This window comes from Oryctolagus cuniculus, chromosome 3, assembly GCF_051225735.1.
Source record: "Oryctolagus cuniculus isolate XC-2025 breed Fujian yellow rabbit chromosome 3, ASM5122573v1, whole genome shotgun sequence".
Classification (NCBI taxonomy): Eukaryota; Metazoa; Chordata; class Mammalia; order Lagomorpha; family Leporidae; genus Oryctolagus; species Oryctolagus cuniculus.
The window spans coordinates 183,480,805-183,496,138 of record NC_142869.1 but is presented as its reverse complement, the minus strand read 5'-3'; the positions used below and the strand labels follow the sequence as shown (position 1 = coordinate 183,496,138).

Sequence of the window (15,334 nt, the reverse complement as noted above, 5' to 3'; positions counted from 1 at the left end):
CAGGGCCCTGCAGGTCTGACCTCTGCTGAACTCTTCCCTCTGCTTCAGCACACAGGTCGCCTGCGACTTCACAAAGACCGTGCATGGTCCCCTAGTCCTGCTCTCCCTGCCGGCCACGCTGCCCCCGCCTCACCCGGCTAACCCTTATCTCTTTCAGGATCTCCCTCGGAGTCCTCGGGGCTGACTCGGGCATCCCTCCTCTGTTGACACCACCACCACTCTGTTGTCCAGATGTGCTGGATGGTGAGAACCATGAGTGCATCACTAGCTAAACTGCCACCATTACTGTCACACATAATCAAAAATACATTTACTTGCAAATGTCTGAAAGTTACCTTTTGTGGCCTGGTTGCTGATAGGGGGTGGGTTTGATGCAGGTCTCTTGGTGGGGTGAAGGGGCACTGAAAAGGAAGTTTCACCAACGGGCCTTTCTGGGCTTAGACTGCCGTTACTTATCTGGCACGCCCCTGAAACCACACTCGAATTCTGCATATACTTTCCATTCTGAAAGCTTGAGCCACTGCTGTCCGTGAGATTCCTGTTTTGTACCTTCTGACTGATTTCTGATGAGCCCTCCTTTTTTATGCATTTCTGGCTTCTACTTAGATCCTGAAGAAGAAAAGAAATGTCGAATGTTTAGGGTTTAAGATAAATGAGGTATTTAGGCACTCTGTGCATTAGCAAAGTCAAGAGAGAGGAAATACACTACTGAATTTTGGATTTCTTTTGTATTAACCACAGGTGACACTTCTCCATGCTGGTCATTTGTGTCCGTAAACCTAACAGCTCTGAAGGACTGAGGTACTGAAGCTGCATCCTAACTTAAGAAGAAAAAGAGAAAATAATTTAAACAAGCAGAGGCATTCCATCAGCCATTCCACTCCGCAGGACGTGCTAGGAAGGGGCCCTGAGGTGAGACATACACACCAGTTACTGCTGTCTTCCTGAGAACGCCAAAGCTCCACCCACCTCTCATGGTGTAATGTTCTATCTTTTTTATTATTATTGGGTAAAGCTGCTGCCTGTGGTGCCAGCCTCCAATTTGGGCACCAGTTCAGGTCCCACCTGCTCCATTTCTGATCCAGCTCCCTGCTGATGTGCATGGGAAAGCAGTGGAAGATGGCCCAAGTGCTTGGGCCCCTGCTACCCCGTGTTGGGGACCTGGAAAAGCTCCTGGCTTCTAGTTATGGATCGGCCCTGATCCAGCCATTGCAGCCATTTGGGGAAAGAACCAGAGGATGGAAGATCTCTTTATATAACTCTGCCTTTCAAATAATTTTTTAAGAGGTAGAGTGACAGAGAGAGAGGAAAAGATAGAAAGGTTTTCCATCCACTAGTTTACTCCCCAAATAGCCACAATGGCTGGAGCTGGACGGATCCAAAGCCAGGAGCCAGGAGCTTCTTCCAGGTCTCCCACGCAGATGCAGGGACCCAAGCACTTGGGCCATCTTCTACTGCTTTCCTAGGCCACAGCAGAGAGCTGGATCAGAAGAGCAGCAGCTGGGACTAAAACTGGTGCCCACATGGGATACGGGCACTGCAGGCAGAGGCCCAGCCCACTATGCCACAGTGCCAGCCCCAATAAATAAATCCTTTTTTTTATGATTTATTTACTTGAAAGAGTTACACAGTGAGAGAAGAAGAGGCAGAGAGAGAGGAGAGGTCTTCCATCTGCTGGTTCACTCCCTAGTTGGCTGCAAAGGCAGGAGCAGCGCTGATCTGAAGCCAGGAACAACTTCTGGGTCTTCCACGTGGTTGCAGGGGCCCAAGGACTTGGGCCACCTTCTACTGCTTTCCCAGGCCACAGCAGAGAGCTGGATCTCAAACCGGTGCCCATATGGGATGCTGGCAATGCTGGCGGCAGCTGTAACGCTATGCCACAGTGCCAGCCCCAATAAATCCTTTTTAAAAAAAGAACCTAACTCTGGAAAGGTTCATTCCACCGAATTTGCTTGCAAGAAAAATCTCTAGATCCACAGCCCCAAGCCTTGTTTTTCTTTAACTATAACTCTTTCAGATGATTAAGACCAATGGTGAACCTTCAGGAAGAAAAAGTGCTATTGATTATTGAATTTTGAAGTCAGCGAAGAGGGTCGTGACTAACATTAAAAAGAGAAGGAACTAGACTACATGTGAAGCGTACACTACAGTTTATTTTTCAAAACTAGTTTTAATTATGTGTGTATGTGATTATATCTGTCTCATGACTGAATAAGTTTTAAAAACAATACTAGACCAGCGCTGCGGCTCAGTAGGCTAATCCTCCACCTAGCGGCGCTGGCACACCGGGTTCTAGTCCCGCTCGCCCCTCTTCCAGGCCAGCTCTCTGCTGTGGCCAGGGAGTGCAGTGGAGGATGGCCCAGGTCCTTGGGCCCTGCACCCCATGGGAGACCAGGAGAAACACCTGGCTCCTGCCATCAGATCAGCGCGGTGCGCCGGCCGCAGTGGCCATTGGAGGGTGAACCAACGGCAAAAGGAAGACCTTTCTGTCTCTCTCTCTCTCACTGTCCACTCTGCCTGTCAAAAAAAAAAAAAAAAAAAAAAAAGCAAGTCTGTGCTTAGTATTGTGTTTTGTTTTGTTTTGTTTTAATTAGCTAATCATTGACTCTCTGCTTCATTTATTTAAAAACACCATTTCACAAAAACATTTAAATAATAGCTTAGGGGCCGGCGCTTAATGCCCTGACTTGAAGTGCTGGCATCCCATATGGGCGCCGGTTGGAGACCTGGCTGCTCACTTCCAATCCAGCTCTCTGCTATGGCCTGGGAAAGCAGTAGAAGATGGCCCAAGTCCTTGGGTCCCTGCACCCGCGTGGGAGACCTGGAAGAAGCTCCTGGCTTCAGAACAGCGCAGCTCCAGCCGTTGCAGCCAATTGGAGAGTAAACCATCAGATGGAAGACCTCTCTCTCTCCTCTCTCTGTGTAACTCTGACTCTCAAATAAATACATAAATCTTTCAGTATTTAAGCTATTATTTTTTAATCTTATAATGCCAATAAGTGATAAAATTAATGACCAGTTATGATGAGACCCTATAAAAGTTGAGGCTTCACCTTTGAGGCTAGAGCATACCTTCTACTCATAGAACTTATCCTCACAAAGTTTCGCTTTAAGAAAATAATGTGGGGACAGTGTTGTGGTGCAGCAGGTTAAGCTGTCACCTGCAACGCCGGCAGCCCATGTCAAAGTGCCAGTCTGAGTCCTGGCTGCTCTGCTTCCAATCCAGCTCTCCCCTAATGCGCCTGGGAAGGCAGCAGCCGATGGCCCAGGGTCTTGGGCCCCTGCTGCCCACAGGGAGGCCAGGATGGAGTGTCTGGCTTTGCCCTGGTCTAGCGCTGGCTGTTGTGGTCACTGGGGGAATGAACCACTTTTCTTGGGTTTGGGCAAGTTTTTGTGCCCCACTTTGCACATAAAAATTTTGCTTCTTTGGCTGCCATTTTCTCAAGTTTACAGCAAAAGTCTCTAATTTTCTTTGGTACTGCTGGTAGTTTTGGTTTGGTGTAGTATAAAAATGCTGGGATCCAAAACATCTGGTATCTTCTCTTCTAGCAGAGTGTTTAATATGGAACCAATGGATAGTAGAGGGATGAGGGCAGGAAGTAGTGGAACAAACCATGAGGAAAATGCAAGCAAAAGTCAATTCATACTTATGATGAGCATTTTTCTGGAAAAAGAATCTAGAATTTCCATCAAATTCTCAATAAAATTCAGTATCTAAAAATGTTTACAGAATAGCATCAGATAGTTAAAGAAATCCTCCAGGTATTCTTTCTGTTGTGTATCTCACACCACCCAGACGTAACCTACAGGTGTCATCAGCCAGTCATTTTACTTCCTTCCAAGAAAAAGTTGTCCTGCTCAGGTCACATTCTACCCATAACCCTTGTGTATGTCATCATAGCGGAATATCTAAAGATGAACAATTGTTTAAATGTGCATTTAATTGTAATTTTTTGGCTTTCTAGATCTAGTAGTTGATAATTTTTAAAAAGAAGCAAAAACAGAGTTAATGGCAATTCTAAATGTTCTTTTAACATTTTGAACTTGGAATATACCTGAGGATTAAATCTGGAAGTTGTATCAAATTGTTTAATCCAGGAAGAAGTCCTCAAGTCCTGATCTTCAGTCTTGACATGGTATCCTAAAGGAAAGTTTTCATTAAATTATTCTTTAAAATAAAATTTGTTCAAAGATAAAGTTAGCCTAATGCTTAAAGTCAAAAGCAAATTTATGTTGACATTTAAAACATACACTGACCATTAACTATTCAGATAGTCACATACCCTCAACTTCACCACAATCCTTTTTCTCAAAAACAAAAACAAGAGAACCACCAGATTTCAATTCCCTCAAAGGCTGTTTCTCTGTGACAGGTTTTGTTGAGGTGCTGAAGGATCTAGAATCGAATCGTATGCCACCTGTTATAAAGTCAAACGTCGTGCACTCTACAAAAGTGTCCTGTTTTCCTATGTAGAACACAGGCAGGGATTTCCTCAGTTTTGCAGTATTCCCATAAAAGCTTTCTTTTCTTTCTTTCTTTTTTTTTTTTTTTTTGACAGAGAGAGACAGAAAGGTCTTCCTTCTGTTGGTTCACCACCCCCCCCCAAATGGCTGCCACAACCAGCGCACCGCGCCCATCCGAAGCCAGGAGCCAGGTGCTTCCTCCTGGTCTCCCATGCGGGTGCAGGGCCCAAGCACCTGGGCCATCCTCCACTGCCTTCCTGGGCCACAGCAGAGCTGGACTGGAAGAGGAGCAGCCGGGACAGAATCCGGCGCCCCAACCGGGGCTAGAACCCGGGGTGCCGGCGCCGCAGGCAGAGGATTATCCTAGTGAGCCGAGGCGCCAGCCTAAAAGCTTGGGCTCCTGCTGCCCACAGGAGACAAATGACCAAAGAGATTTCAGGAGGACAAAACGGTGTAGCTGACAAACCCGGATTTGACTCTTAAGTTCCTTCCTTACCAGTGCAACTTCATACAGGTTACTCATCCTGAGCCGCAGTGTCCTTTAGACAATACGTAAGAATGTGGGGACCAGATGGCCCGGGGTTCACAGTCCAGCAGCACTAAGTGGTGGCCATGTAAGTTTCACTAAGTCTAGTGTCGCTGACCTCTAAAATGGGAGTGGTTACCTAAGGCATGGGTGTAAGTGCTGTTTCAGGAACGCCACAGTGAAATGGATGCCAAGCTCCTGATACACGCTGACAAATATGTGGACGGAACTAAGTTGTTACACAGGCATTCAATGTTAACATGGTACTATTTTCTTCCAACGCTCCTTAGGCTTTTTTCCCCTAAAGTCACAGAGAAGAAACACCACATGGCATCACCGACATTGCCAGTGAGCTCCTTACTCTTTTTCAGGTGGAAGAAAGAATATCCTCTATCAGAAACAGTTTAGGACCCGTTACCCTCTCATAAGAAGGACTTAGCAGACCGTTTGAGACACCAAAGCATTCTTTCCACTCCCGCCAACTGTTGGTGAAAGGGAAATAATACTGGTTTGTAAGAGCAATGGCAGAATTACGCCGTGAACACAATTCTCAATGGTAGGTAGTTGACATTCTGCATTTCACTTGACTAATCAGCATTTTATATTCTTTGATCAACTTTCTTGACATCATTTCCAACAAAAGACATTCAATAAACAGTCCTGACTCTCAATCTCCAACTGAAGCTAGGATTACAGAGCTATTATGTTGGGGACTCTGTTACTTCTTAAAGACTGGTAAGTTATGTCCTTACCACATTGCACCGGTCTGTCGTAGCGACAGGACTGCCCAACCTCCTGGTTGCTGTGGCAGCTGGGCTCCTGGAGAGACTGTCTTCCACCACTGCAGTCTGTGCTTTGCACTTGCGTTTGTAAACATGTGGGATAGTGCAACCCTGCCATAGACAGCATGCCCTGAATAGCTTCTTCCTCTGTGCTCGTCGAGGTAGGACATTCCCTGCAGAGCAGATAACCCAAGTGTTCGGTAAAACTAAAACACAAAGCTTCGCAGCGTTCACGTCACAGTGCGATGTGACGACGGCCATCAGCAACCTACCTTTTAATTGGAATTTCCCTTCTGGATGGCTGCCGGCTCTTCTGAAGGAAGCGCCTCATCACATCAGATTCTTCCTTGAAGGCTGATGTGACTTCTTGTTTCTTTTCATCACCTGAACTTTCAGATTCTTCAGTGGTAAAATTATTTTTCTGAAATAAAGAAATTGACCAAATTTGGTCAAACTAATCAAAAAATTTGATCCATCTCAGGAAAGTTAGAATTTTTTCTGAAAAGGAGAGAGAGAATCTTTCAACTCCCCAAATGGCCATATCGGCCTGGGCTGGGCCAGGCTGAGGCCAGAAGCTTCATCTGGGTCTCTAGTGTGAGTACAAGGTCCTTCCCTGCTCTCCCAAGCACATCAGCTGGGACTGGAACGGGTGCCCATATGGGACGCCAGTGTTACAGGCAGCAGTTTAACCAGCTGCACCACAGTGCTGGCCCCAAAAGTTAGAATCTTAATTATCATGGGGTTGTTTCTGCATTTCACATGGTAAAGTGAAAATCTCTAGTAACTACAGTAACATACTCCCTTAATAAACAAATAACTGATGAACAGTAAGAGAAACATAAGAACAGAATTAAGCAGAGGACCTCCTACCCTTTCCAAAACCAAACAAAAGCTAGGTTTACAAATGTGAACAGTCGCAGGGAGGTGTGTGTACAAGGGCTGTGACAGGGAGATCCTGGGCTGTGCGCTCTGAGCAGAGCTGTCACTGGCCTCCTCCCAGGTGACAGATGCATGAGTGGTCTTCCCATTAAACGACGTGCAGATGATGGGGTTCCAGGCGTACCAGTGCAGCGCAGTCAGGGCTGGAGTCTTCCGAGTCAGAAATGTCCGAGTATTCTGATGATCTGTTCCTGAGTTCTGATCTCACACTTGTGAAAAACCCTGCAGAGGAAGGACAGGAGAGGGAGAACGTCATTAGAGTTCATGAACAAGGCGCCGAGACGCCCGTGTCACACAGGAGAGTGCCTGGCTTGATAATCGTCTACTCCTGACTTCCAGCTTTCTGCTGTTGTGGACTTGGGGGCAGCAGTGATGGCCCAGGTTCCTGCCGCCTACCTGGACGACCTGGACTGAGCTCCCAGATTCAGCCGTGGCCGTCTCGGGACTTCGGGGAGTAAATCGGCACGGGAAAGCCTGATTCGGGCTCACACACACTTTTGTCAAATAAGTAAGTTTTTTACAACATTATGAACAAAGTGACAAGTTGGTCTCGAAGTCTACCCAGTTCTATGTTTCTCAACTCTCATCCTTTTTTCACTGTTTTTACTTTCTCCATGTCTTTGTCCCCATCAAAATCTTTCTCCCTAACTGACCAATATACAGACTAACCAGTGTACTTTTTAAAGATTTTTTTTTTTTTTTTTTTTTGAAACACAGAGTCAGAGAGGGAGATACAGAGAGATCCTTCACATGCTTGTTAACTCCCCAGATGGCCACAGCAGTCCGGGCTAGGCCAGGCCAAAGCCAGGAGCCAAGAGCCTCTCCCAGGTCTCTCCTATTGGTGCAGGAGCCCAAGCACTTGGGCCATCCTCCACTCCCCTCCCAGGTGCACAAGCAAGGAGTTGGATTGGAAGTGGACCAGCTGGGACTTGACCTGATGCCCATATGGGATGTCTGGCATTGAAGGCAGCAGCTTAACCTGTTACGCCAAATGTCAGCTCCCCAAACTGTTTTTCTTTAAAAATTGTAGTGTTTATTGAACATATTTTTCTTACTCAAGTGACCATTTTACATTTCTTTCTAGAAAAAAAAATCCTCCAAAATTAAGATTACCTGCAAGATGTTTTTCATTTCTTCCCATTCATTACTTCTCTCAATAGAAAACAAAAGACCACTCTCTTAAGCCTAAAAAGCATTCACATAGTGAATCCAACAAGGCTACCAAGTGGGCTTGCACGCTGCCTTTCTCTGTCAAGAGACACTGCCACAGGCAGCAACTGGTGGCTGCCGATCAGCTGCCTGCCTTCCTGGCGTGGGAGCAGAAGCAGTCACCAGTTGTGCCAGCATCAGCTTTCACCTGGAATTGCGTGTATTCAACATGGATTAAGTAACAGTAGTATCCGAAGCACTTAATTATCAGGTACTAAAATATTCACTTTAAATGTGGCAGAGAGACAGGTTTTCCATTCTTGCTTTACTTCCCTAATGCCTAAAACAGCTAGGAATGGACCAGGCCAAAGCCAGGCGGCAGGAACTTGATCTAGGTCTTCACGTGGGTGGCAGGGACCCAACTACTTAGGCTGTGACCTGCCGCCCCCAGGGTGCACTTGAGAAGGAAGCTGGGCTTGAACCCAGCACTCTGATACGGGCTGTGGGACCCACGCACTGTCTTCACTGCAGAGCAAAACCCTGCCCCACATTCGAGCTTTGTTTTTGAAACAGAAGGGCATCAGAGGTCCTAAAAGTGTTGAGACATAAAGGTCTCAAGGAGGAGGCATTGCTGTGTTATTGCTTCTAATTTAATTGAAGAAAACTAATAGTCCATAGAGGCCTTATCAATAAGCAGTCAAATAAAACTATACAGTACATGGATTTCTAATAGCTTCAGGTCAATTTTATAGGTCCCCTTATTCTGAAAACTGTACATGTTAGTAAAAAGTCATACTTGAAAAATTGAAGTGCACTGAAACTTTTATTAACAGGAGCAGAGGCTTCCGTTCTACCTGGATGAGTTTCTGTTCTGTTCTAACCAGATGAGGGTTATCGCTGACCCAAATATCCCCATCACATGTCCCCCGGCCATCACCCCTGACGTGGGATTTTTCAGAACATCATTAGAAATGTAAAAATGTTAAATCCTGCTACAAACTTGATACTTTAAAAACTGCCCAGTTATTTGATATGTTATCATGAGTAAAGAAGAAACATGGATTAAATAACCAACGTACTGTTCAGTGGTTTCCGAGGCTCGTTTTCCACCCCCTCCGTTCCTGAACACTCTTCCAGCTTCATTTTTGCCTTTTTTGTCCTCCTCTTATCCTCTTCATTTTCACTATCTGCTGTATAAAGACTCTGATCTGCGAAGGGCTGTCTCTCATCTCTGTATCGTGGGGGGAAAATCATCAAGTCAGAAAATAATACAGGACTGTGTAGCCAGGCTGCCTTTCCCTTCCCCCTTAATTTACAGAAAACGGAGAACTGAGATAATTTCTCCGTATTTTAGTCAGCTGTGCAATGATCTGGACTAGGGATTGAATAAACAAAGGGAATCCACTAAAAATTCATCTGGTTGATACTATGGTTTACTTTACGTACTTAATTATTCTTCCATTTGTCAGTAATAATCGTAGATCATTATCTTTCGCTCTCCATTCAGGTACTGTAGAAGATGGCTGGAGATGTTTGTTGAATTTTCCATTCAGTTTAGAGCTCAAGATGTCCTTCAAGTATAAAAGCAGAACTTCCTTAATCTCCACCCCTAAATGTACCTGCATACCTAAAGGAAAACATACCACACACCGCCAGGCCCCCCACCCCCACCCCCGCCTCTCAGTGCCTGGTAGTACGACACACCAGGATTCCTCTCGCCAAAGCACGCGATGGCACGTCTCTTGGGAGGGCCATTACCAGGACACACATCTGTGAACTAATGTAAACTCTGCACGGAGCCCATTCGAGGACACTGGTGCAGGAAGCGGGGGATGCAGCAGCACTGCTCAGGTTCTCCAGCGCAGCTGCGGGGCCTTCGTCACCCCGTGCTGGACTGCACATGGCGTCTTCCCACCACGCACTGTCAGCAGTGTGATCGTCCCCGTGAGGAAAGGCTGCCATGTGACAGGGACGACAGTGGCTGGTTTTTAGTGCCTAAAATATATTTTTCCTGGTCAGTTTTTCCTTAAGAATAAGTATAATAAGCTAAATCTTTCCCAGCTGGCTGACTTAAGTAGGCTTAGAACATCACAAAGCAATAATTTAAAATTAAAGTATTTATGAAAATTAGGATTTCTACACCCCCTTGAGTACTTTAATTCAGAAAGGCCTGACTTCCTCATGCAAACCAAGCCCAGGGCAGGCAGCTGGCCTAGCAGTGCAGACACCTGCGACCACCCTGGGGCCTGGGTTCAGTGCTTCCTACTAATGCGGAGCCTGGGAGGCCGGGGTGATGACTCACGCAGCGGGGCTCCTGCCACTTACAGAAGCACCCCTGGACTGAGCTCCTGACTCCTGGCTTTGCCCCCTGCTTCCCCAGCCATTGTAGGCTTTGGGGAGTGAACCAGTATACAGCCGTACACAAACAGGCTTGCTCGTTCTCCCTCAGACGCTCAAGTAAATTAGAATCAAAACAAATAATAAACTGTTTCCTGTCCTCCGCTTACAAAACCACAGGTGACACAGATGTTACCACAGACTCACTGCCATGATTTCCGAGGCACTACCTGACCTTACTGCCGCCTCCCACTCTGTTCAGTAGGTCCGCGCTTCTCAGACTGCAGTCCACAGTCGCCCACTCGGAGAGACTGCATTTGCTCTTCCCTTTGCCTGCACTGCTACTCCTCAGGGCGCTGCAGCTTCAGCGTCGCCACCTGAGAGGCTGTCCTCTTACCCTGTTACTCCACTGTGCGGGGGTCTTCAGAATGCCTGTCACCTGAAAATATGTTTAGTGTTGGCCTCCACCCCAGTCCTCTCGACTGGACTGGGGTGGGAGCTTCCCAAGCTTCACATGCTCACGCTGGTGTCCTCTCCGGAGCCTAGAGGAGCCCTTGGTATTGGAAAACACTCCGTAAACACTGACAAACTGACAAGGTCTACCGTCCTGATTCTGCACTAGCCTAGGAAGATCAGACCCACCACCTGGCACAGGCGTAACTGCTGGATGGTGCCAACATTTCTACAGCAGGGTAAGGAACAGGAATGGTTCAGACTGGGGACAGCTGAACTTCTCAGTGACGACATGGAAAGTCAGACTTGCCTCTTCCCATGGACACATCTCTAATCTTTTGAGGACTTCTCTCGTGTGGAGCTCTAGGATGTCCAGGTTCGAAGGCGCTCGGACATTATGATCTCGAAGTTTCCTTATCCTTCGTCGGGGATGGTAAGGAGAAGTTGCTTCATTTGAGGATCTTGAAACTGGACACACAGTAGGAATTCCCTGAGATTTAACTGGTTTACCGTTTTCCTCCTTTAAGAATTAAATTCAGAGTATTTTTATGACAAGGCTACTACATATATACCTGACTAAATAATCAGCCACAAAATATTTAGAAAACAAAAACCATTCCGTTTAATCATATAAATAAAAAAAGACCAACTCATAAGCCTCTAACAGCTTTGCCAAGACCTTTGTACCCTTCTTCCCACTGATTGATCATGAAAATTTCCTGGTCTTCAATACTACGCTGAAGGCTGTGCAGTCTCCCACTGTATAGATACAGTAATAATTTATTCCCCTAAATAGTTACTGGTGGTTATTTAGGCTGCTTCCAGTTCTTTCCTATGATGAACCTTCTCTCCACATACATAATTGTAAATCATGTTTTAATCCACAATCACACATCTAATGCAGCTTTTAAACTAAATAGTCTATAAGCATATCATGGAAAGTAAAGCAGCATTCTACTCATCCCCATTTCTGATTCCCATTCTCCAAAAGCAACCACTTGCAACTTTTTTTTGAACTGTGGTAATATACATAATGTGGCAGCACACATGACTTACCCTTTAATCACTTTTAAGTGTACAGTTAATCACACTGTTGTATAAATAGCACCACAGTTTATCTCTAGAACTTTTTCATTAGCCCAAACTGAAACCTTTACTATTGAAAAAAAGTTCCCATTATTCCCTAACTCCCACTCCCTAACAACCATCATGCTACTTGTTCACTCTAGGAATCTGACAACTCTAGGAAGAACCTGATGTAAGTGAAATCATGTAATATTTGTCCTTTTGGGACTGGGTTATTTCACTTACCAAGAAACCTTCAAGGTTCATCTGCACTGTGGCATGTGTCAGAAAATGTCCTTCTTTTATATGGCTGAATACTATCCCATTGCCTGTGTCTACCTAGCTTTTATCCATTCTTCTACCGATGGACACTTGTGTGGCTCGGTCCAACTGTCTACTATTGTGGATAATGCTGCTATGAACATGGGCACGTGTTTCTCTTCTGCGTATATTACCAGAACCTGTATCTCTTGTAACTGGCTTCCCCCCCCCCCAGTTATTTGCCTCCAAATTTCTAAATAACACATTTAGATGGTTTTAGCTTCAAATATTACTGAATTCCTGCTATACAAAATGTAATTTTTATCCTCACATACCTCTCCTAAATGTATGCACATTTCCCTTCCCTCAACATTCAGTATTTAAATCAGACTCAGGACCACGTAACACTGTATTTCCTTTGTCTTTTGACTTACCCTTGAGTCGTAACTGCTCTACTTCCTATTTGCTTTATTTTCTATGTATTTATCACTAATTGACTTCCAAATTCTCCACCACAAGAATGCAAATATTACTTTAGGTAATCTATTAATTTTATATTTTTCTTTAAAGACATCCCTTCTGGACAGAATTGCCAAAGTACAAGACATCAGTTAAACTTGAATTTCAGATAAACAAGAAGCATGGAACCTTCCCTTGTCCTGGGCCATCCTAGACTGGCTGATGTCCAGGCCAATTCAGTTGTTTTTCCAGTTGTATTTTACCACTTTAATGTGTTGTATTATTTTGGAGCTAACATATTTTCAGAAATGACACTCCTACTTATTCAACTACTGTTGTCTTTCCCTCAGTAAAGATTTACAATGTTTTTCATATAGACACAGCTTTCTGGCTGAGTTTATTCTTGGTTTTGGTTGTTATTATACATGAGATTTACATACATATAATATTAATATTTGCATATATATTTAACATTAGATATAACCTTTGATACTAAATCCATTTGCATATCACACTTTGAAAAACAAAATAGTTTTTACCATATCTGAACACATTGAGAATTACATGAACTATTCTACCCATGGATATTAAATCCACCATTTCCATCTTTCATAGATTTTACACCTCTTTCTGTTCCTCAAACTCAGTCCTATCAGAAACTGAAATTACCAGTTAACGACCACTTTTCAGTTAATTTCCTCTCAATTCAAGCTAGACACTAACAGAACCACCTTCCTGAGATTTGCTGAATTAGAACCACCAGTCACAGATTTCACTGCTTTCACACACAGGCAGTGGGGTCTCTGTACTCCCCCACCCTTTAATATCACCCTCCTTCCAACTCTGTTCCACCTGCCTTTGCTGACTCATCTCACCATTTGTCCCTTGCTCTAATCACTTAACATGTCCACCTCTGAAACTAACTGGCATAACCTGAAGAACCAAGGAACTGTTTCCTTAAAATGTCATTACAATATTCTAAATTTCTAAGATGTTAGAAGCGTGAAAACTGGAGGGTCCATCCAAGATTTGGCTTATTCTGTCTCTTCTAAACGTTAAAAACTTTCAAATGTTTGTAGTTTGGTGGTAGATCCATTTGCTTCTCAAAGCAGACAGTAAGCAAGTATGTAAATGATAGTTTCCACTCTTACCTCTATTGCTCGAATTACTTTAGAAAGTTCTTTAATAAGATGTCCAGGTCTAACATTGTCTGGAATTTCAAAGGCATGTTCAGATACCAGCTGTATATGGATTAACAGATTAGAAACCAATGTTACTTATACTTTAATATGTAAAAACTAATTTACTAAATCAATTCTTGAATTCACTAGAACATAGACATAGCCGAATATAGCCAGGTGTCAGAGTTCATGCAGTCAGTAAAATACTTCTAAGGAGATCCTCAACTAAAATATAAAGGCCTCTCAGAAAGAATTAAAAATGAACTTGTCTCACAGTGAATTCTGCTTTATACTGAGTAATTACCTTGCCTCCAACTCTAGTCTAATTCTAACCACTACTACTAATTAGTAAAAAAGTTAAGACTAGCATTTGGTTCATAGTACATAAGGAGTTTTTTAAAAAAAGATTTATTTATTGAGAGGAGGTGTTAAGAGAGGGAGAGGCAGAGAGAAAGGTCTTCCATCTACTGGTTCGCTTCCCAAATGGCCGCAGCGGCCAGAGCTGGGTCAGTTTGAAGCCAGGAGCTTCTTCTGGGTCTCCCAAGTATGTGCAGGGACCCAAGGACGTGGACCATCTTCTGCTGCTTTCCCAGGCAGGGAGCTGGGTCAGAAGTAGAGCAGCCAGGAATCAAACTGGTACCCATATGGGACACCAGTGCCATAGGCAGAGGCTTAGCCTACTACACCACAGCACTGGCCTCCTCCCTCTCCCTATATATATACACACACACACACACACACACACACACACACACAGTGTCTGTAGCCTGTCACCCGTCCCATGAGGTCAGGTGTAGAATTTTCTAGCTATGGCATCATGATGGCACTCAGTTTCAGGTTTTGGATGCTCAACCTGTGCCTGTTATCCTCATCTTATAATTGAGGACACTGAGGCACAGAGGCTCGTTTATTAGTAGCAAAGCTGAGTTTTGATCCAAACCGCTAACTCCTGAATCCATGTTCTTAACCACCATCTTGAGATGCATCTCAATTAAAGCAAATTTAACAGATAATTAAGTGTGAACATCACACTTTTTAAAGTACACTTCAAACATAATGTGTTGCTAGTATTTCCTATTGAAAATAAGTATTACTATATCACCAGTGAACTTTGTTACAAACACAAGTTCAGATCCTACTCAAATCTATTAAATCAGAATTTTTGGAAGATCCAAGGGTTATATTTTTAAAAGCTCTAAAGGCAGTTCTGATAAACATCTGAGAACCACTTAACCTTTAGCAGAAAACAAATTACAGTTTTTTTTTTAACATATACTTTATTTTGTTTCTGTCTTCTTAGTTTTAAATTTTATATTTTTCCTTGTCATCTAGGGGATGAAGTCTTTGACAGAGGAAGACATGATTTCTACTTTCCTGAATGTTTTCAGTGCCTTCCTCTAGTAGTAATAGTGGGTTTATGATAATAAAGTGAAAGGAAGTATAAAATTATTGGGATGGTAATTATTAATTATCTCCCAATTGTCTTTTAAGAACAGAATTTTTATTTCAAGTGGACATTCAACAAATGTGGAAGTGTTTTTTCATCAACTCAGTTATCACTTATTAAAATATTGTATCTTCAAGGGCTCATAACCCTCGTGAAAGAGACATGGACACACTGTCACAATCAGTTTTAAACTGGCACAAGAAATGGCTAGGAAGGAAACACTGACTACCAGTGCAGAACTGGGGTGGCTGGAGGCAGCAGGATTCAAATG

General features: G+C 44.0%; 1 protein-coding gene across 2 annotated transcripts in view; it reads right to left on the bottom strand.

Moving 5' to 3' along the window:
- The window catches only part of KDM7A (lysine demethylase 7A), a 97,048-nt gene that overhangs the window by 6,481 nt on the left and 75,233 nt on the right, over positions 1-15,334 (bottom strand). For both annotated transcript variants that reach the window (XM_051835658.3, XM_089328710.1), the window contains 9 exons: positions 13,587-13,676; positions 10,961-11,170; positions 9,307-9,431; positions 8,940-9,091; positions 6,836-6,933; positions 6,045-6,193; positions 5,743-5,945; positions 4,056-4,141; positions 336-609 (listed from right to left, as the gene is read on the bottom strand). In XM_051835658.3, coding sequence (XP_051691618.3) covers positions 336-609; positions 4,056-4,141; positions 5,743-5,945; positions 6,045-6,193; positions 6,836-6,933; positions 8,940-9,091; positions 9,307-9,431; positions 10,961-11,170; positions 13,587-13,676 — 1,387 coding nt within the window. The remainder of the gene's footprint in view (positions 1-335; positions 610-4,055; positions 4,142-5,742; positions 5,946-6,044; positions 6,194-6,835; positions 6,934-8,939; positions 9,092-9,306; positions 9,432-10,960; positions 11,171-13,586; positions 13,677-15,334) is intronic.